At 43.9% G+C, this 23659-nt stretch overlaps 1 protein-coding gene across 1 annotated transcript; it reads left to right on the top strand.

The window, feature by feature from the left end:
- Positions 1-1806: 1806 nt before the first annotated feature.
- LOC129042254 (neuroblastoma breakpoint family member 4-like) lies at positions 1807-19083 on the top strand. The gene is given in 14 exon segments (XM_054498061.1): positions 1807-2002; positions 2105-2305; positions 3716-3815; positions 4710-4924; positions 5968-6046; positions 6916-7127; positions 8565-8616; positions 9495-9634; positions 10615-10666; positions 11491-11660; positions 12690-12741; positions 13474-13640; positions 16620-16856; positions 18878-19083. Coding segments are annotated over 14 exon segments (2079 nt in total).
- The last annotated feature ends 4576 nt before the right edge of the window (positions 19084-23659 follow it).

The following is a 23659-nucleotide window of genomic DNA, read 5'->3' as shown; positions in this document are numbered from 1 at the left end:
CCATACTGTCAAAGCAAGGTTGCAGACACTTCTAAACTTTGACCCCAAATACTCTAGGAAGGCACATCTCTGTTCTGGAAAATGATACAGTAATGAATACTCTTCCCTTGACTCAATATGGCCATTCTGCCAGAATCACAGAAACAAAAAAAATGGAAATATGGCCAAATACATGATTTGCTATCCCTCTTCTTCAGGTTTCTTACCTGTTTCTTATGGATAATAACATTACCTTAAGGATTATGATGAAAATACACTGTCTAAATATGTGCAGTTTTGGGGAAAATGCCTGGTACCAATTGTTCAATTAATATGACTCATAATTATATGAATATTCACTGAATTATATGAATTCTGTGAATAATTACTGAATAATTATTGTGATTGCTTTTATTGGCAGTGCTCAAAACTCATCCCTGTGTTGACCTCAAGTAAACCATATAACTTTCTGACCTGCAGTTTCATCATTTTTAAAAAGAAGAAATGTTGCAAATTTTTCTTCCTCCCATATGGTGTCAGGTCTCACACACACCAGAAAATAGATTTATTTACAGCCTTTGCTACATCTCAAGGCACTGTCATTACACAGTGTAGTTGGAGGATGGTGCGGGCTGCTGAGAAGCATGCTTTCCAATAGGATTGATCCAGTGCTCCTCCCTTCACTTCCACATGAATGCTGGGTAGCCCGTGGTCACACTCATCACACCCTCAACTCAGGCAAGTCCACCAGCCAAACTTAGGAGACCTGGGCTACAGGACAATTTCCCAAGTTCTAGCCTCACAAAACCTAGTTGAGGATGGAAGCTGAGAAAGTGAAGAGGTGGTTCATGGGATCACGCTCCCCTACTCATCCCTCTCATCTCAAACTCACGTTCTACTGCACAGGAACACTGAGGATCACCAACCACCCCTAACCATTAGCTTGATCTTGCCAGGTTCTGTTAGTGGAATGCAACCACACATCAATTGTTTAGAGCAACTCAAAATGTATATATATCCAACAATATTCCATAAGAAGCGTTCATGGCCCTGTTCTTTTCAATATATGTGAAAACTAAATGAAAACAACAAAATAGATACAGGTTTACAAGACTGCTCAAGATAGATGGTCACACATGCTTTCAGGGGATATATACAAATGATTTTGATCACTTGACACCTTGAAAAGAGCTATTTTGGGCCCAGAATGATATTCATAAGTGAGAAGTATGAAACGAGTGTTCAGTGACGTTAAAAAAGCAAACCAACCCACACATACAGGAAGAGCTTTGGACATAGGGATGTCAAACTGGTCTTAAGTGTAATGAAAAGCCAAGATGCTGCCCCAGTAAGAGAAAAGAAATCTACATAACAATGGGATGCAACAAGAATACTGACACAGGGTAGAAAATATTTTTTAAAAGTGAATTATTCATTCATTTTCAGTTGATACAGAAAAAACTGCAGAAGACCCAGAGGGGTATCATAGCAGACTAAAAGTTTGATATCTTTCACTTGTGGAAAAACATTAAGATCATTTTACCTTAAAATGAAGGTGGGGTGACTTCATAACTACCACTAAGAAAATATAACCTTCTGGAAAACTATCCCTACCTTGATGATTTTATACACACAAGAGATGAACAATGAGGAATATGCTTAGACGTATTGGGAAAGAGGTGAGCCTGTGGCATTGTCACAAGGGTGCACAAATACTGAGAGTGACTGCTGAAGAAATGGTCCCCATCAGTGACCCTCAGGTGAGACCAGGGGGCCTAGTGTTTCAGCACAGCCTGGGCAATTGGAATGCAGGGCTCCTAAGATTCCATGACACCCCCACCTTCTAATTCTGTTATTGCAACTGCAGACCGTTACCTGGCACGCTGGCTGCTACCTCCCTCACTCTTGTCAGAGTCGGAGCTACAGGCAGTGCCTTCAGCTCTGAGCTCAGGCATCCTGGTCCCTGTTTTTGAGGTTAAGGACTCTAAAGTGTTGTGGCGTGTTGATCAACTTTTTCTTAACCGTAAGTTAACAATTCTAGTTGTTGTCATCTCTCAGTCCTGATTAAACCTAATTGATTTCACTAGTTTTTGACCCATCATGTGTTTGGGTTTCTTCTCCCCAGTCCCTGGCTCTACCTCTTCTGCCACAAATGTCAGCATGGTGGTATCTGCCGACTCTTTGTCGAGCCAGAGGCCAGAGATGAACATCCTAGAAATCAACCAGGAATTGCGCTCCCAGCTGGCAGAGAGCAATCAGCAGTTCCAAGACCTCAGAGAGAAATTCCTTATATCTCAAGCTACTGCCTACCAGCTGAAGAAATACAGTAAGTTCTATAGATTCACCATCACGAACATGTGAATGATCGCCTGTGTTCTGAGAAACTGAACAGTCATTTCATCGAAATTAATTTCATCCTTCCCATACTTCTAGGAAAATAGAAGTGGGTGTTTTAACCTTATTTTGTTAAACATGGAAAGCAGAGGCACAAAGTATTTAGCAACTTTTCCACATTTGCAGTCTGGTGTGAGGTGGGACTAGAGTTAAAATCCTACTTATTGTCTTCTGACACAGGCATGGAACCACCTGTTTTCCTCAGTAAGAGGCTAAATCATGTTTATGAGAATACTCTCTGTACCATATAAGGTTCTACAGACAAGTAACATCTAGTCCATTGGTCTAAATGTCTGGGACTAATGAACTTCCATTCAGTTCAAACTTCTTTGAGGCCCAATAGGCAAAGCTCCATCCAGGGGACCCTGGGGGAAACATGGCAACTATTCAGAGTACCCACTCCAAGGAGCTTAAAGAAGAGACTGCTCCTAACAGAAACTGTGGCATCTGTGACACCCTTCAAAGCAGGGAGTGTCCCGGTTTGAGGGAAGTGCTGCTTCCTGGGGCACAGGCTCTTATTCCTAAAGAGGAAGAAAGATGGCACATAAGACATTGTGGAGGTAGCAGTGTAGTGTGCAGAGCAGGGACCCTGGGCCAGTCTCCTGGGCTCCATCCAAGTTGCCTGTCTTCTCTGTGCCTCAGTTTCCTCATCTGCTCATTGGGTACTATAATAATACCTACCTCTGTAAATTACTGCAATGAATAACATGACCTATTTCTTGTAAATTTCCTAGAACAGTTCTTGGAACAGAGTAAACACTATCTGTTAGTTCTTCATTCTACTGTTTCTAACTTAATTCAAACTTTATTAGTACTTGGGCATATTTCTATTATAGCCTCACGGTCTTGTGCCTCATATTTTATGCAATTATATCCAGATATGATTTTTTAAATGTTTGACATGATTGTGATTGAAATATCCAGTACCAGGGAAACCATGAGTCCCATAGTGCTAAGGGTCTTTCCAACTGTACAGGATAACATTACTTCATGCCCCAGGGCAGTGTTTTACAGGAGAGGCTACAAGGCTTGGGAAAGTGGCCCAGGATTCAGAGTCAGACCTCAGGGGCTGTGAATTCTGACTCTGCCTTGTTCCAGGTGAATCATCTTGTCAAGTTACTTGATGTGCCCTTGAGTTTCTTTCTCTCCATCCCTGAGTTGGGGAGTATCAGATGCCAGAAAGTTGGGAGGTTGATAAATAAAGATGTGGAAATGCCTGCCTGGAGCCTGGTACTGGGGCTGCTTTCATCCTTGGGATGGATGCTGCTGCCTGCCCTATAGGCTGTGACACCAGCAGCATGTCCTGCCTTCCACTGAGGCAGGCGTGTCTGTCTTTTCTCAGAGTGTGAAGAGTACAAAGACATCATAGACTCTGTGGTGAGGGATGAACTGCAGTTCATGGGGAAGCTGGCAGAGAAGCTCAGGCAAGCTGAGGAATTCAGGTGAGGAATTCACCCGTTGGGTGCAGGCAGATGGGCAGGGGTGTGAATCTCTGAAGTGCAGCAACTCAGCTGGGAGAACTAAGAGCTGAGCTGGGCCAGGACAAGGGCAGACATTTACATGGCAGGCACATGTCACACAAATATTTATAAAACAGAACACTCATCTTAGTAAGTTATGGGTTGTAGTTGTTTCTTAAGCCTTGTTTTCTCTTCTTAATACCACTAATTGTTGAGGTAAAATTTGCATAACACAAAATAAACCAAAAAAAGTGAACCACTCGGAAGCATTTAGGATACTCGGAACGGTGTGCGATCACCACCACCTTTACTCTTAGTCAGAATCACCTCCTGACTGACTGTGGTGTTTCATTCGTTCAATCAATATTGCCTTCTTAACCCTGTCATTCTTTTCTTCTTTCATCTTTCCAGTTCATCCCATCTGCACCTGGCCACATTTCTGTGCATGGCTTTGTATCTAGTCACTGCAAGATGCACTATGTGAATTTTCACATAGAGATGCCCATGGCCAAAGTGAGGAACTCAAAGGACATCCTTTTGGAACTGATTTAGGAAGACACCGACTTACAGAAGAAAAAGATGAATGGAACATCTGCATGATCTTACAAAAGCACTCTCTTATGTATCAGAAGGCTATGTGTGTGTGTGTGTGTGTGTGTATATGTGTGTGTTTGTGTATATGTGTGTGTGTGTGTGTGTGTGTGTGTGTGTGTGTGTATTCTTCTTTCTCTTGGCCACAGGCATTTCCCCAAACATGTTCTGACCTTCTGCTTGGAGGTCTCCTTGAGGACATTCTCACAGAAACCTCTGTTGCAGTATTAGAACTGATCACTCATCCCTTTCCATTATTAAATGTTCTCTAATATCTCACCTTAGGCAATATAAAGCCCTGGTTCACTCTCAGGCAAAAGAGCTGACCCAGTTACGGGAGAAGTTACGGGAAGGGAGAGATGCCTCCCGCTGGCTGAACAAGCATCTCAAAACCCTCCTCACTCCTGATGACCCTGACAAGTCCCAGGGTCAGGACCTCCGAGAGCAGCTGGCTGAGGGGCACAGGCTGGCAGAGCACCTTGTCCACAAGCTGAGCCCAGGTAAGGTGGCCACGGGCCCTGATGACACACAGCTCCAGGCTTATGAAAGTCCCCGGACCTCCACACCTCCACAATGACAATTTTATGGGTAGTGTTTCTTTCCAGTAAACATTTGTGACCATGACATGATCAGAATATCTTGAGTAGGAACAAAGATGGGAAACCCATGGAGGGGAGGTTACACAATGGCAAATGTATCCTCCTTTCTTGACGGAATGTGATCTTTGGAGCAAGAGGCAGCATCCGTCCAGTTTTAAAGGACAGGAACGAGGCTGTGACAGGAAGCAGCTTGTTAGAGTGAAAGGAGCCCTGAACTAAGAATCAATGTTCCCAGGCTCTATCTTCAGCAATGTCTTTAGCAACTGTGGGCAACTGATTAATTTATCCTTCCTAGGTTTCTGTCTCTAAATTTGTAAAGGCAAACAAATTGTCTCTTGCATTCAAATGTGGGAACACTTATGACTATATTTACAATGAGATAAAGCCCCTCGCTGTGTGGTGTTGGAGAAGGCACTTGATGTGGTGGCGTTTGGTGGTAGGAAGTGGTTCAGACTGGAGCACTGCGCATGGAGAGATTGTCCCCGGTTAACACAGTGGAAAGCACTTGGAGGGCCCATGAAGTCCCTAATGTATGGAATACTGTGGGAGAAGGTTGTTTGTCCTGTTCTAAGAGAAAGATATAGGTTCTAAATGCAAGCTGTGACAGTACACAGAGCCTGTGCCTAGGAATCAGATCTGTGGCAGGATTGGGGAGACAGCTGCTGAAGTTCAGAGAGAGGCTGGACAAGCCTCCAGTGATATGAAGAGGAAAAGGTATTTTCAATATTTGGCCACATCTTGATGGTGACCCTCCAGATCAGAAACGCATTGCCTCATGGATCAGGAAAACATGCCAGGGCATTTTTTTAGAGATAAAACATGAGAGCTTTCAGTACAGTGTGGACATATACATATAGATGTCTATGTCTCTGTGCACATAGGGCTCACTGTGCTTGCAGTGAGTGAAGTGGGAAATATTTCAATGGACATATCTGTATTTGCACAAACTGATGAAGATGAAGATGAGGATGAAGACGACAAAGATGAGGAGGTTGAGAAAGTACAGGAATCACCTGCCCCCAGGTAACACTGAATAATCAAGAGCAGGTAATGGATGGTAAAATATGAAAAAGGTCTCAGAAAGAATAAAAGAGAGGTGAAGGTAGTCACAGATTCCAGATGCAGGATAAAGAAAGCTGCAGAGTGCACTGATTTCATGTGCTCACCCAACAAGGAAATAGCCCTGTTAACATGCTTGTCCATCGTCTTCATGGTGACTGTAAGCATCACCCTAGATGAACTCACCATCCCTAGGGACCTCCTGCACACACAGAGGAGACCTGTTCTCTCCTGTAGTGAAAGCCAGGAGGAGACACAAAGCTGCTTTCTACACAGTTGTCTTTAGGTTCTTTTTAGGAAAGATAAATAGCAGAGAGGCAACAAGCAGAGGAAATAGGAAGCACCTAGCGAAGTTGAACACAAAATATAGTACCTAGACAAGAAAATTTACATTTCGTATCACAATATTAAAATTTTTAAAAAATCTAGAAGGCACACCATCTGTGAAGTTTACAATGGCTCAAACACCTGTATAGCCATGGCCACAGTATGTTAACTACAACCCAGCTTAGACACACCATGTGGCAGCTGTTTTTGGTTCTCTGTGTGTGCTGTCAAGACTGTAACATACAGAGACAGCTAAGTCTCCGTCCTCCTCAGCTCCTATCTGCCCAGTGCAATGATCACTAGCTGCTGTCTTCCTCTCTGGTTCCCATGGAAGCCACGCTCTGTTGCAGACAGAAAAGGATTGCCTGTTCCCTCTTAAAAGGAACCTCTCCTTTGCATTCTGGGACCAATCTCTTAAGCCTCCTTTCAAAACCAGCTAGGACTTCTTGGGGTGCAATGCCTTTTGGATTAATCTTCTGTCATCTCTGTCCCATTGGGCTCATGAGGGAGGTGCAGAAGACTGAAGAAAAGGAAGTCCCTCAGGACTCACTGGAGGAATGTGCTGTCACTTGTTCAAATAGTCACAACCCTTCTAACTCCAACCAGCCTCACAGGAGCACCAAAATGACATTTGAGGAACACGAAGTTGACTCTGCTCTGGTTGTTGAGAGTGAACACTCTCATGATGAAGAGGAGGAAGCTCTAAACATTCTCCCAGGTAGCCTCTCTATTCTTTGTCCGTCCTAGCTCTGTCTAGGCTGAGGAAGATCAATTCTGAGGACAGACTGTATACATACATATTGGTTTGAATCACAAAGTATAATGGAGCCGGGTGTGTGGCTCACACCTATAATCCCAGCACTTTGGGAGGCCCAGGAGGGTGGATCACTTGAGTTCAGGAGTTCAAGACCAGCTTGGGAAATGTGATGAAACCCATCTTTACAAAAAACATGAAAAACTAGCCAGACATGGTGGTGCGTGCCTGTCATCCCAACTACCCAGGCAGCAGAGATGGGAGAATCACCTGAGCCCAGGAAGTAGAGGCTGCAGTGAGCCATAATTGCACTCCAGCCTGAGTGACAGAGTGAGGCTCTGTCTCAAAAAAAGAAAAAGAAAGAGAGAGAGAGAGAGAGAGGAGAGAGAGACAGAGGAAAGAAAGAAAGAAGATAGAGAAAGAAAGAAAAGAAAGAAAGAAAGAGAAAGGAAGGAAAGAAAGAGAAAGAAAGAGAGAAGGAAAAGAAAAGAAAGAAAGAGAGAAACTATGATGGAATATTAAACACAGTTATTTGAGGGTCAGAGAACATTCCTCTCCTCCTAGGCCCATGGCATGGACTTTGTCTTCCTGGCCCTAATATCAGCATACTGGACCACAGGCAGGTGTGATAAAGTCATAGCCACCTTTGTACAGGAGGTATCTGTCAGGCCTCCTGGCTCGGTTCCTATGTCTCTTGTCACATGCAATAATGATGTGTGTCCCTGAACAATGTCCATGGAGTTTCTATGCCTGTCACAGGCCACTGATAGTCTTGCCTATGTATTTGGAGATGTTTCTGTGGATTCACTGTTCTCAGCCCCAGGCTTGGTCTCCTTTAGGTCAGCTTGTCCCAGCTAAGCAGTCACCTTGAAAGCAGGACAGAAACACTTCTGCCTTTATCTTGCTTATAAGTTTCCCTAAACAAGGCTGGGCCCTGAGTTCTTCACCCCATGAGTGGTCAAGGTTTCTGTGTAGCACCGCAGACTCTTTTTTTATGCAAGGATTGTTAGAATTTATCCGTCAGTTCAGCCTCCTATACAAATTTCTCTAACCATTCATTGACCATGATATATGATGAGATAAATCACTATTGCAACAACACTTCTGGAGAGTGGTTAGGGCAATTTCTGAAAATCTTGGGGAAAAAGTTTTGTTTAATTGTTCGCACAGACTTAGGTCAGAGGATAGGTGATTATGATCTACCAGATGAGGGAGATTTTGTCCTATGGGTCTGGAAAGCAGGCACATCTACTTCTGAAAATAAGTCAGAATGATCCTGTCAAAATGTCACATTCTTACATTGAGGATATTTATGTTCTTGTGCTATGACTGGACACTTATTTGCTCTTGTGTGAAGTGTGATTTCCTTACTGTGACCTGCTCTTCTGAATTTGTTTACAGAAAATCAAAATGATCATGAGGAAGAGGAGGGGAAACCACCAGTGCCCCCCAGGTAACTGTGGATTTGTGGGCTGTTAGTTCAATAGTGACATCTGGACACCACGGATCAAGGGAAAATAGGAAGTGATGAACAGAACTGTCTCATCCATTCATCCAACTGCAAATTACCCCTTTAACAATGTTGTCTTCTTTATTGTGGTACTTGAATAGGTTTCAATTTCTTAATCTCTCTCAAGCGTAAGAACCTACAATCAGTTGAACCAGGTGAACTGACCAAACTCAGGGATTTCGTGACCTCACCTGTGGTCCCCCATGAGGCTACTCCAGGGTGAGATGCGCGTATGCTTTCTGTATGTTTTCTCACAGCATGTTGGCACGTATTTGAATGCAGTCGAGAAAATTAAAAATAAAAATTTCATACTATGTCAAAATATTGAAAAAAAAAGGGGGACCTTAAAAACACAGGATCTGTGCGTTGGGAATGCCTCAAGAGCTGTGTTCACTTGGATGCTGCATGTAATGTCAACGCAATTTGTGTAAAGGAAGTGAAGTCCCGGGTTAGTTCTCAGTGCTGCAAGTCATGATGCTTGATGCTAGTTTACTGGGAGATTGTGGGTCCTCCTGCAGCCGCTCGTTTGTGGCAAGTGCACTGAGCACCTGCTGCTCATGTTTGCTGTGTCTCCAGGACAGTCACACTCCACCCCACATTTAGAAGGATAGATTTTTCTCTCTTGGACGAGATCCCCCTTTGCTTTCTGTGACCACTCCCTTTGTGTCCTATCAGATCACCTGAGATACTATGATGTTGAATCTGTCTTGGTCTAATCTTCTGTCGTTCTATCCTACCTGGCACATCAGAAAGCTGCAGGATTCTGAAGAGAAGGGAGTCCTGCGGGACTTACCAGAGAAATGTGTTTTGTCTCATTCTAGACACCATGAGAAGTCCAACTCTTACCTGCATCATGAAGTCTCTTTCCTGGCATTGGATGAACAGAAAGTTTGCTCTGCTCAGGATGTTGCCAGGGATGACTCCAATTCCAAATGGGATGAAACCCCACTTGGCTTCTTCGGTAGGCTCCCTATTCTTTGCACCCCACAATTTGTCCATAATGACAGATGTCATACCTTCAGGAAGACACTATGCTTATATACTGGTTAGAATCAGGCTCTAGGATTGAGTTTTAAGGAAGGCATCCTATAAGTCAGAGTTCTGCTCCATTCTAGTCCAAAACCACACATTGTCTTTCATCTTTGCCCCATTGGCAAATCACTGTACCCAAGGTTGACCTGACAAATTCATACCCACCTCTGTAGGATGGGTGAAGGATATATCCACCAGTCCTCCTGATTTAGATTTAATCTGTCATCTCACATGAAATCTAATTTTCCCCTCCAAACAACCTGAGTTTCTCTGCCTGTCCAAGGCCACTGGCAGCCTTATCTATATTCTTGGAGCTGTCATTACCCTCGTTCACTTCTCTCAGGCTAGACTCCCTCCACTTTTAGTAGGCTTGTCTTAGCTAAGAAGTCTCTGAGTACCAGAACATGAACACCACTATTAAATTTTGTATGTTTCTCTGAAAGGAGGCTGGGCCCTGGAACTCCCTGCCATATGAAAGGCCAATGTTTCCATGTAGCATTAGAGATTCTTTTGATTTAATCTGTCCCTCTAAATGTAAATTCTACAAAAACACTGACAACAGCTTATCAGAAGGAAACATGCTGAATACTGCAGTAACCTGCTAGGAAGCATTAAAGTAGATCCCCAGGATCTGTTAGTAATCTGTTAGTTAACAGTTTGCTGTGACTCAAGACAGAAGGGACTGTGATGATGACCTGTCATATCAGGGAGATTTGCTCCATGACTCAGAAAAGCAAACCTAGTGACTTCTTACAAGGCTCACCCTCAGACCTCCTGGAAAGTTTCTCTCACAATAGCCTGTGATCACACCGAGTATATTTATGCCCCTATGTAGGTTTGGACACAAGGTTGTGCATGTATGAATGTGATCAAGTTCATCTGGCGGGTCTTCTCTTGATTTATTTACAGAAAAGCAAAATGATCTTGAAGAGGTGAAAGGACAAGAAACAGTTGCTCCCAGGTAATTGAGAAAAATCAGGGGCTGTCTATTCAGGGCTGATATCTGTGAAACTCATCTCCACAGAAAACCAGAAAGTCCTGAATATACCTAATTCATCTCTGCAGCCAACCAGAAATGATCCTTTTTAACCATGTTTTACATTTTCATTGTGAAACTTGTAATGTTTGCCATTTCTTATTAACTTCTCAAGTTCAGTACATAAAACCACTTCACCTTGTGAACAACTAATCAGTCACACAGATTTCCTTAAAGTGAGTATCTTCTTCTTATGGTGTCAACCAGCCTGAGACCCGTATCTGCTTTCTGCTGGTTTTGCATTAGCACAGTGGTGAGCATTTCAAGGCAAGGAAATTAGGTAGAAAAAATTATTGTCATACCGTGCACAATATTGAGAGAAAGAGGACTTGATGACATGCGATTTTGACGATACGATTATGCCTCAAAACCTATGTTTACTTGGCCACTACACATAAAATTTAACATCATTTAAAAGAAAGGAATGAAGCCACTGTTATGGGACATGATATTCGGTAAGTCACGACTCTACCATACAGAGAGACTCAGTCTCCTTCCTCAGAAAATCAAAATCTGGCCACTTTGCTGAGCACCTGATGCTTTTCTCGTTCTCATCTCTCTCTTTCCCTCTCTCTGTATTGCAACCTACCCATGGCAACCACACTGTGCCCACCAAGAAGAAGAGAATATTTAACTCTTTAATGGGTTGACCCATTTGTTTTCTGCGATCACTCCCTCATGCCTCACATGAAATCCAGCTAGGGCTCTGAAACTCCTTGGATTAATCGTTAGTCCTTCTTACCCTACAGGCTCAGCAGGGGACCGCTGAGGATGGACAAGCGTGAAGTCCCCCAGGAGTCACTGGATGGATGTTACTTGACTCCTTCCATCCTTCCTGACCTGACTCACCCCTACCACCCTTACTGGAGCACTTTGTACTGTTTTGAAGACAAGCAAGTCAGCTTGGCTCTTGTAGACAGTGAGTACTCCATTGTGAACATGATAAATCTCCAATTGGTGTCCCAAGTAGACTCCGTAATCCTTGCACCTCACATCCCTGGCTGGACTGAGATGTGTCATTGGTGTGGGCATGACTCACAGACACAGGATGATTTGCATCAGCATCAAAAATCAAGTTGGAAGCACAGACATGGGGTGGGTCAGTGAGCTTTGCTCTCTTCTTCATTTCAGACCATGCCTGTGTCACCCTGCGCCCACTGTCACGACACTGACAAATTCACACCAACCTATGCAGCACGTGCCCAACAGGTGTCTGTCAGGCCTCTTAATCTGAATAAGATTTGTCTTGCCAGCTATTGTGTTCCTTACAAGTTTCTTTCCCCAACCATGTCCTATGAGATTCTATGCCTGCCCAACGCCAGTGGCATTTTTGTCTACTTTTCATTAAAGATACTACCCAAGTTTCAAAGAACCTAGCCTCATTCTCTATGTCTTTGAGGTTACCCTGTTTTAGCTGAGCAGTCCATTACCTTTTGTTATGTTTCTAGAAACAAGATTGGGCCTTGTCACTCCTAGATGTCACGAATAGCCAATGTCTCTTTGTATCACCAAAGATTCATTTTCATTCAAGGGTCTGTAGATTCCCTCCTACATTCTAATTTCATTGTCTAAAATCCTTGTAACCATGAACAACGTGAGTATTTGATGATTGAAGGCTGAATATTGCAGTTTTCCTTCTAGAAAGCAGCTGGGGTATTTGCCTTCAACTGGTGTGAAAAATTTGCATAACTGTTTGCACAAAATCAGCACAGGTGATGTTGGGATAATGATCTGGGAGAACAGGGAGATTGCATTCCTAGGCTCAGGGAAGAAAACCAAGGCATCTCTCTCATGACAGGACCTCAGGCCTCCTGGAATATTTCTCTCACGGTGTCCTATTCTCCCACTGAGGAAACTGACGTTTCTATGTTAGGATTGCACAGTGGATTGTTTATGTGTGTAGGAGAACCTGCTTAATCTGTCTGTCCCTTTGTGAATTTATTTACAGAAATTTAAAAAGATCAAGAGGAGGTAGAAGACCAAGACCCACCATGCCCCAGGTAACTCTGAGGAATCATGGACAGTTAATTCAGTGTTGATATCTGGAGTCTCAGATGCAGGGAAAATCAGAGTGTGCTGAATATACCTGTTCCAGCTGTTCAGCCAACCATGAAATGCCGTATTGATAAGATTGACTATTTTCATTGTACACCTGTATTTCTATTTCTTCCTTATTAATTCCTTTCAATTCTTCTGCATTCAGTTGACTCTGTTGAACTGATCAATCACAGACATTTTCTGCAGTCCCCTTTTCTGTCCTTTTTGCTTAAAGTGAAGTTGAGTTGCACATCTGATGTCTGCCTCTTTGGCATTACCATGTTTGCAAGTATTCGACAGCAGGGAAGTGAATGAAAAGAAATCATGTCATGCTACAATGTTGAGAACAAGAGCTGTTGAGGATACAGGAAGTCTGTGAAGACTCAAGAGCCTGTATTCATTTGGCCACTGATGCTAATTTCAACAAAATGTATGCAAAAGTGCCGAACTCACTGTGTCCTGGCAGTTCCCCACAGGGATCACTCCATCTGCTTCCTCCCTAGCTCATTGCCTGCCCAGTGCACTGAGAGCCTGTCATGCTCTGTCTCCTGCTCGAGACAGGGAAGGATGGTTGTATCTCTCTCAGGGGAATGTACTTTGCTTCCTCTGGGTCTTCCTGAGGGCCTCCCTATGGAACCAGCTGGGTGTTGGTTCTCTCTGGTGTTTATCTTCTGTCTTCTTTACCCCACGCTCAGCCAGGAGCTGCCAGAGGTGAAGGAGCAGGAAGTCCCAGAGGACTCCGTGAATGAAGTTTACTTGACTCCCTCAGTTCACCATGACGTGTCTGACTGCCACCAGCCTTATAGCAGCATCTTGTCCTCATTGGAGGATCAGCTTGCCTGCTCTGCTCTGGATGTAGTCTGTGAGTACTTCACCCTGGAGGTCACAAAGCTCCAGTATCCTCCCAGGCAGCCTCTATATGTTTTGTTTCCTGTAACTTGTGCAGCTGAGACAGACCATCTCTGCAGCAGGCTCTATACACTGAGCTTGTTTTGAATCTGGCTCTTGGATCCAGTTTTAAGCACAGACATCCACTGGGTAGAATTTCCTCTTCTCCTGTTCCAAGTGCCTCCTCTGTCACCTGGCTTCTTCTCACAGGAGCAGGCTGTGGCTATCAAAACAGGCCAGAGAAGGGAGTGGTGAGGGCTTATTGCAAATTCTTAGCCACAGTAGTTCAGCTGGAGAAATTTATATAACAGACCTCCTTCTTTAAGATAGGGCAACTCTATTTTTGGAAATTATCTTGCTAACTCCATGTCCTTATCTCTTCTCTGGCCATCTACATGTGCTGGGAGTTTTGCCCAATTATTTGGAGGCCTGTTTCATGATTCCTGTGTCCCAAGCTAGATTCTCTTCTTCAGGGACCCCCAGCCCTGGGGCCACGGGCCATTATGGGGCCATGACCTGTTAGGAACTGGGCCGCAGAGCAGGAGATGAGTGGTGGGAGAGCATTTCAGCCTGGACTGCACCTCCTGTCAGATCAGCAGTAGCATTAGATTCTCACAGGAGCTCGAACTCTATTGTGAATTGTGCATGCCAGGAATCTAGATTGTGTTTTCCTTATGAGAATCTAATGCCTGATGATCTGTCTCCCAGTAACTGTCACCCCCAGATGAGACCATCTAGTTGCAGGAAAACAAGCTTAGGGTTCCCACTGATTCTATGATTATGGTGAGTTGTATAATTATTTCATTATATATTCCAATATAATATTTATAGAAATAAAGTGCACAGTAAATGTAATGTGCTTGAATCATCCCAAAACCATCCCCCCTAACCTGGTGCCTGAAAAATGGTCTTCCATGAAACCAGTCCCCGGTGTCAAAAAGGTTGGAGACTGCGGCTTTGCTTCCTCTGAGGTGTCTTCCCTCCACTGACGCAGTCCAGCAACCCTTCCTTTATGCGTGGCCAGGCTTGCATCCTCTGCAGAGCTCCAGTGGTTTTCTCCATGTGTGGGTTTGTAGTGTCAATCAAGTTTTGGTCTCAGTGCTCTATTCTCATGAAAACCATCGACAACTAGTGTCCCTCATGAGGCTCTGGCCTAACCGATGAGCAAAGCAGAGTAGTTCCTGTCCCCACGATGTCCAGAAAACCCATCCTCTCAGCAATCGCCCCTTGAGATAGCAGCTTCACAGGATGTGTAAAAAGAAAATTCAATTTTCATTTCTTCTTGCTCATTCTCTTTTTTTTTTTTTTACTTCAATTCTGGGAATTTCATGTGGATCATTGGGGGTTTTACCCATTACATGATCTTCTAATAAGAGCAAGTAACTCTGTGATGTCCCCCAGTGTATTGGCTTATGTTGTAATGAGATTAGCAAAAATGCCAGGTGTGTTGATTCACGCCTGTAATTCCAACACTTTGGGAGGCTAAGGAGGTGGATCGCATGAGCTCAGGAGTTTGAGACCAGTGTGAGTAACATGGTGAAACCCTATCTGTAAAAAAAAAATTAGCAGGGCATGGGGGTACACACCTGTAGTCCCAGCTTCTTGGGAGGCTGAGGTGGAAGGATCACCTGAGCCTGGTTAGTTGAGGCTGCAGTGAACCACGATTGCACCACTGCACTCCAGCCTGAGCAACAAAGTGAGACCCTGTGTCACACACACACAAAGAAAGAAACTAGCAACAAAAAATGTTGGCCTCTATTCTATTTTGGTCAGTAAGTGCCTTTCATACTGGGACCATCCCCTTTCCCATTTTGCATTTCTCCCTGAGTTTCAAAAAAGCAAATGCTTTTCTAGCATCACAGTGATTCATGAAACAATTAAAATACACACTGACCTTGCACCTGCTGTATGCCCTGCCCCTTTGCAAGCAAGCTCTGTCCTGCTATAACCCATTCAGGGATCAAGGGACACTCCCAAGTGGGCAGTGGCATCTCCATGTTAGAGCTGAGAACAATGAGACATTTTTAAGAAAACTTAGAAAACCTTGGAGAGAATGCAGATGTAGAGAGGGGAGGAGAGAGAGGAGCCCCACAGCAACGTGGATCCGGTCTGCAGGCCTCGTCCCCATCCTGAGCCCGACCTGGACTGGCGGGAGGTCATTGGAAGTCTTTTCTTAGTCCACTCAGAATGTGTATTCCTCTCCCTGTGGAAATGGAAATAATTTGTTTAAGGGGTGCCACCCAAACCCCACTGGAGGAGTGGGTAATGTGAGGATCGTGTCCTGTGTTGCCTTCCTAAGGAACCGCGCACATGCTGATCTGTAGCACTTGTGGCCCCTGAATTTGCGGGAAGGGACTGGTCCCTCTCCTACATTGCCTATGTCTGCTGACACCCACTATATGGCAATAGGATGGATATGTGTGTAGGGGGTCAAACCATTATAGTCAATGGGAAATTCAAAATGTCCCCGAACCCAGAAAAGTTTGCCTCACTTAGTGTTTGGTCTGTAGCATCCCAGCCCCCTTTCTCGTGGTTCTTTCTCAAAGCCTCGCAGCTCTGACTCTTGACCTGTTCTTACACCCCTGTCTGTGGAGAAAAATAACCAGTCCTCTCCTGTGCTCTGAGGCCTCTCTAGAACTTTCCCTCTGGGCACAGGATAGAGATGAATAATAACAGAATAATCAGGATGGTCTTGTTAGACAATCCAAAGCCCTCTGGGCTGAAGCAGAGGTTTTTCACCTCAGGGACACCCCATCCTGGGCCCCTACCATGTCAGCGTCCCCAGGCACAGGCAGGAGAGGTGACGTCGCCTGCATTTACATGGTGTCTGTCTGTGTGGCGTGGGTCACTGGGTGGCTTTACTGAGAGAAGGGACATCAGGGATGGGTGTTCTGGGAGTGCTTAACAAAGGGAAAACTGAGATTGTTCCTACTGAAGCCTCTTCTCCTTTCAGCTCCCACCGAGGCAGCCTGTCCCCAAGGGACTTGGAGTGGAGACTTGAGCCACCACCTGTCAGAGGTGCAAGTTTCACAGGCACAGCTGGAACCAAGCACCCTGGTGCCCAATTGTCTGCGACTACAGCTGGATCAAGGGTTCCACTGTGGGAATGGCTTGCCCCAGCAGGGCCTTTCCTCCACCACCTGCAGCTTCTCAGCCAATGCTGATTCTGGGAACCAATGGCCCTTCCAAGGTAGGGAAGGAAACGGCGTCATGAAGCTCTAATCCAGGTGTTGGTGGTACGGTGCTGTGGGTGGAGGAGAGAATGGGGCCTCCCATGCTTCCTCAGGGTCCAGTTGAAATCCACGATGCTCCAACCCAGTGAGGTGAGCAAAGGCCTGGAGCTTCGGACCAAATCTGTTCTCAGGTCCTGGGTTTGCCACTTTCTGCTTGTTGACTTTGGCCAAGGTTTTTGTCTTTTTTGCTATTTATATCTCTGTTCCCTCATCTGAGATACCTGAAGAATAATATCTACCTGCAATCATAATTTCCAAAGGGCCTGATTCCATAAGAATTGCCCAATAAACCTATCAGTAGGTGTTATCTAATCCTTTTATCTTTCTGCTAAATTTACACTTAGAAAGTGACTTCACGGATGTTGTCTCCTCTGAGGTAGAGCAGTTATGAAGATCTCTGCTTTCCAGGGCCCCTGTTCCTTTCCTTTCTCACACAGACTCCTCTGCCAGTTTTCTTCCTCTCCTTCCCCATCCCTCATGAAGCCAATTTTCCCCTGTCAGGCACTTTCAATAACAACCTATGAGGCACATTGAATAACAGTGTAAATCCTGGGCCCACACTCAGTCTCCTGACATGTCCAGCTTCTTCTGCTGTTTTTTCTGCTTTTTTTGAAATAAAAGGGCAACTTTCACATGTAAAGTGTTCACATCAGTCTCTTTTATGAAATTCCATTTAGTTCAAATTCTCCACTCATGTCTGCGGCCATGTCCTCAGTTTCCGTCTCACAGGGATCCATTTCTGCTCAGATTACCTTAAAATCCTCAGTCGTGTTCCTTCTCACTCTCCATCCCACTCAATATCTCCTCCTGGAGCCCCTGGGGCCGCCTGGTGCTCATCTGTCAGGCGATGCCCTCAGCTGAGAAATGAGGGAACCCCTGTCCTCAGGGGGAGGGAGGGTTGCGTGAGACAGCGAGCACCATCTGGGCACATGGAGAGGACACATGGAAGGTGCTCAGGGAGTGTCGGGGAATGCGCAGTCCCTGACATGTGCCATGATAACTTATTTAAACTGATTTCTTAGCACTGAACTCTCTTTTGCTTCTCTGTGGATTCTCACACCCCCAGCCAAGACTCACCCCACTGGCTCAGACACACTCCCTCTTGCTCACTTTCCCTGGAGTCTAGAGCCTGAACCAGGCTCTAGGTAAGAGGACAGAGTGAATGACTTTCATTTCATTAACACTTTCCTTCACCTGGTGATTTCTCCCTGCTGTCTACCAGGTCATTTGTTTCTCCCATACCTATTCTTTCTCATTCTTCTCATGTCTCCAATTATTTTTCCAATTTCAGTGGACCAGAATATTGACTCTACTGTTATGTTCAATCCCTCACAAATCCCTATTTTTTTCTTTAAATTAATGTGTACAGATATATGTGTTTGTACCATTTGTCCTATTATGTGTGACTATGTATATCTGGTGTGTATGCTATATAGGGTGTGTATATATATGTAGTAGATCATATAATGATGCAACTTTTGTAAATTCCCTAGGTTTAGTCTTCCTGGTTCTTTTCTCTCATCAGCTGCTGTCACCTATGTCTGGTCTCACCTCTGTGCCACATGGGCTGCCACCCTGCCAGGCCCTTCCATTCCCATCTCCTGTTTGAACCCAGCTCTGATTTAACTTTGATTTTTGTAATCTCTTCTCTCCCCAAAGCATAGCCTACATACAGTGTTATTTCCTTGCCTTTGCCTTATCTACCTGGAAGCTATTTGTGTTTCTTAATCCTATGTTTCTTGAATATTTTTGTGAATTGGCAGTGCCTTTGGTTCCTGGCAATCTTGTCGTTACTGAGTAATGTAGGAAAGATCAACAAAAAAGAAAGTATTAAAGTGACTCTATCGGCTTCCCCTCACCCTTTGGACTTTCTTGTCCAAGGCCACTTTCCTGATTTCATGTCCTCTGGGTGGAAGAGAAAGTCACAGTAAGATCATGGATGCCAGCGGATCCCATTGGCTGTGTTTTTTTTTCTCAGGGCTGGTTTTAGAGCCCTCTCTGGGGATAAAGAACCCTCCCCAGCTGGAAGATGATGCACTTGAAGGCTCAGCAAGCAACACACAAGGGCGTCAAGTCATTGGCCAGATTCATGCCTCCCTTGTCCTGATACTGAAGATCATCAAAAGAAGACTCCCATTCAGCAAGTGGAGACTGGCATTCAGATTCCCTGGCCTGCACACTTAGAGTGCAGAGGTAATCACATCTATGGCTGATAGCTGCACTCACTTCTTATTTCTGTCTATGGTGACAGCTCATTCTCCCACTGCTTTTTCTCTCCCATTTGTTCTCTCCAACAGCTGCTCTAACCTCTGTCTGGTCTTACCTCTGTGTCCCATGGGCTCCCACCCTGACAGGCCCTTTCTGTACCTATCTCCTCTTTACTCTCTGAACTCTGCTCTATTCCTTTTTCTACTGTCTTGAGAGTCCCTCTCATGGCCACAGGAGAGCCAGGCCTCCTTGTCCCCATCCAAGTGCATAGTTGAAGCTGTGGAACACAGGGTTGTTTGCCTGGAATCACACACTCCTTTGGGAAATTTACCTTTCCTCGCTGCATCCCCAACTCCATTGCCTCTTTCTGCAGAAATCATTGCTTTAATACATCATTTACACATAGGTTTTCCTCTTGAGTCTTCTTTTGAGCAACTCAACTAAGTCAACTCTTAATCATCACTTGTTCTTCTGAATGAGAAGTGTTAAAACTAAGCACTAAGAGTCCCCCTAGGAAACTAAACTAGAACCAGGGTCACAGGTGGGAGTTCCCTACTGGCCTGGAGTCAGGTTTGTCTTTAGCCCCAGATGTGCAGCCAAGTGCCAATGTGGATGGAGTTGCCAGGGTCTCAGTGTTCTCACCTCATGGACTCACTTGAGCTGACGTTAACTGGGAAACATTTATGACATTCTAAAGGGGCATCACTCCAAAAGTACATGCAGAGGGCAGGACTTGAAAACTGCATACATCATGAGGTACATCATTCTAACCTCTCTCCTTTTTATTCTCATTTCCACTTCTACAAGTCCAGTTAAGGGTCTAAAATGCAAGTCAGATGAATCTTGAGGCCATTGTATATGAGAGAGCATTTTATGAATTAACTTTGAGAAAAGGGACTCCAGGACCAGCTTTATGCATACACTAGATGACAAGAATCTGTCTACAGGACAGTCTTTGCTTTGGTGCAGCCCAATTGATAAGACAGAGATTTAATTGAAATTGTCAGAGAGAAGGCTAAAATCCATGGAACCACTGGGAACAAAGCCAATCATGAGATAAATGGGGAAAGGAAAGAAAATGATGGGAAATTGGGCTGGTCCATTTAGTATCTCTGAATCCTGCTGCCACGTAATAAGCACCTGGTGAAATTTCAATTAAGATGAATGCCTTCAACTCATACCTCGAGATTCTCACTTACATGGCCTGGGGTGTGGTCTGAGCATCTGTAGTTTCAAAATGCTCCCATGTGATTCTAATATGTGGCTAAAGATGAGCAGGACCCCTGGTCTACTATGACCTCAGGTTACCAACATGGAAGTGCCACATATGTGTGGCTACTCCACAGAAAAGGCTGAGCGTCTATCAGCCTTTGATGGGATCTGTATTCCCTTCTCAACAGTACTCTTTGCGTAGCATAGAAAAAAATCAAGAAGAAAAACAAGAAAATTAATAGATTGGACTTTTAGCCTCTGCTTGAAGCACACTTGCTGAGTTTTGAATACAAGATAAGTAAGAAATAGTCATGATATTAACACCTAATGTACAGAAATAATACCTGCCATATTACATATAGTGGAATTTAGTATTTTCTTTTGCATTTTAAAATAAAACTTCCAGTTTACATTACCTCACACCCATTTTATAGCCCACGAATGGTCTCACCACTGCAACATGAAAATTTTACTTTTGGTCAATTATTGTCCTTCCACAAAATCCCCAAAGAGAACTCATTGGTCTCCCTGTCCTGAAGAGCATACAATAACAAATTAAGACTGAAATGCTGCAAGAGATTGCATATGAATACTTCTTCATGCCTCTCTTCACACTGGCATAAAATATTAAGAAGAAACCTTTCCCATAATGTACTTGGGGAAAACAATAAGTGGGACGGGAGACTGTAGTAAAACACAAACTAATCCTTTTCACTTTGTACTTCAGAGTTTTCTTGGTCTAGATATTGAGAATATTTCTCGAAATGCTTTAAGGTGGAACCAGATGTGGAATCAACTTCAGGGCATTAGGGAAAATAAGTTGGGCCATGGTTACAGTCCCTGGTCTCACTTTGCTAACTCCATTTTGAGTCTCTTTTTTTAAACTCCCTTTCTTTCCTGCTGACCTTTGGACAAATACTTATAATTATACATATTTTTTATTTTTTTAACCAACCAAAGAAGCAGCAGCAACATCATATTTATCTGTAAAACCTTATTCCTATCCTAGCCAAGGTGACCCAACCACCACTCATGACTGTTGAGACCTCTAGATTGGAGCCTTTCCTCTCGCTTTCTCCGATCTTTATTGAAAGGCCTTAGTGGGTGGATTCTAATTCCTGGGTTGTCAGTAGCAACCCATGTGGCCTTAGTTCAATCTTACCCCTGTGGCATCACTACTCCTCTGTTGTAAAATGTGGACCTGGACGTGGATGTTGTCTGAGGTTTCTGCTGCTTCTCATATCCAGAGTTCTTCCCATGGCCCTCCCATTCCTCCCTAGAAGACTAGGACATGGAGTTGTAAGGGGGTGGGTTTCTCTGCAGAGGCTCCTCTCCTTCTGCTCCCCTCTGTTTCTTGGCATGTATGATTGATGCTGAGTACATGCTCACTGGGAGGAAAAGCCATCACTCTGCTCCAGACAGAGGGGATCAGGAGGAAAGGGGATGATGTTCCCCACTGCTTGTTGGGCATAGGTGGGGTCCTTATATCCTGCACCCCAGGCTGACTGGAAGTTCAGGGAAGTTCGGGAGTGTTTTCTTCTCGCTTGTGGATGGCGCTTCCCCACTCTGACAGCCCAGGACTCACCCTTCAGCTCATCCTCCCAGCAGGAGATCAGTTTGCCCCTGAGCTATCACTACTTAGCAATCACTCCAGACTCAGCCATCAGGTGGACCTGACAAAAACGCTCATTTGATTTTTTTCTCTCTCTCCCCTACAGATACCAAATAGTGCTAGAAGGATGCAAAGGATGATAGGATGAAAGGATGTCACAAAAAGTAGCTTTTCCACTTGATGAAAACAACTAAAACAGCAAAGCAAGTTCAAGTCCAAACACAATACTGCAGGGGTCCTTCACTGAGGATTGAATTTTAGACACAGAATACTCTTAATGATTTCAACCCACTATGCTCCTTTAATCTGAGAAGCCACAGTCCATCCCCCTCCAATTGCGATCGATACCTAGGAAGACCAACGTCCAGATGGACAAACAGCATTGACAGGCATTAGCCCTGTTCCTCAGTTCCCATCGTGTAGAGAACAGGAGTCAGGAGCTGCTGGCAGGAGACAGCATGTCAGCCAGGGCTCTGCCAGGGCAGAGTATGAGCAATGCCATGTTCTTGCTGAAAATGCTTAGCCTGAGTTTCATAGGAGGTAACCCCCAGACAACTGCAGAATGTAGAACATTGAACAGGACAACTGACCTGTCTCCTTCAAACAGTCCATGTCACCACCAAGAACACAACAAAAAGGAGAAGAGACATTTTCAGTTCAAAAAGAGTAAAAAGCCTATGCAGCTTATGCTTTTTTAGTCATTTTGAACCCAAAACATCTCCTCATCTTTTTGTTGTTGTCATTGATGGTGGTGACATGGACTTGTTTGTGGAGGACAGGTCCACTGTCTGGCTCAATGGTCTACATTCTAAAGTTATCTGAAAATGTCGTCATGATTAAATTCAGCCTAAACATTTTGCCAGGAACTCTGCAGAGTCCATGCTGTAGCTTCCTACCTCAGTCCACCTGCAGGCAGAGAAGGCCCAGTTTGTCCATCCCCATTGTTGTGATACTAGGATGGTCACTTGGTTAAGGAGGGGTCTAGGATCTCTGTCCCTTGTAAAGACACCTTATTTATAATTAATTTGGAAAGCGGCTTGAAATAGTATAAATATCCTGTATTCTAATGATCTTCCTCTGAACATTTTATTATCAATTAATCACCCTTGCCTCTGTCAGTTATTATATTTATGTTTGTACATTGAAAATTTTCTATCTCAAAATCCCACTTTATACTTGCTTTTGCTGGCATTCTTTATAAAAAAGAATATTCCCTGGCCAAATTTTAACTTTCACCCAAAATTAATTTTAATTTCTTTTTGCTGGCATTTTGTTGTGAAAAACAGTATTCTCTGCCCCAATTTTAACTTACATCCAGAATTAATTTTAGTCCATCAGTTAAAATGTTTACGTTTTAAACATGTTTAATTAAAATATTTTTGCCTCTCACTCTGGACTGTTGGATTTTTTATGTATAATGTTTTAAGCTTTTATTATTATGATTGATTTTGGCGGATAATAATTTAGATTAATAAAAATATTCTTATTTCCCTGTTTATATTTTAAACTCTTCCATGTTCTAGTCTATGTTTACTATATGTGGTAGATTGTATTTTCTGTATTTCTTTGTTGATATTTGTTTTCTTTCTGTGTTTGTGTATATGTGTGTGCCTTTTGTTTATTATTTAGGAAGAGTTGTATAGCTCCCGTTTAACATTGCACTAAAAAGGTTTTGATGTCACTAATACCCTTTTAACTTGACACATTTCTACTATTTTATTTATAAAT

This window comes from Pongo pygmaeus, chromosome 1 (genome assembly GCF_028885625.2).
Source record: "Pongo pygmaeus isolate AG05252 chromosome 1, NHGRI_mPonPyg2-v2.0_pri, whole genome shotgun sequence".
NCBI classification, from domain to species: Eukaryota; Metazoa; Chordata; class Mammalia; order Primates; family Hominidae; genus Pongo; species Pongo pygmaeus.
Note: the sequence above shows the minus strand (reverse complement) of the source record. Positions and strands in the feature narration are given on the sequence as shown.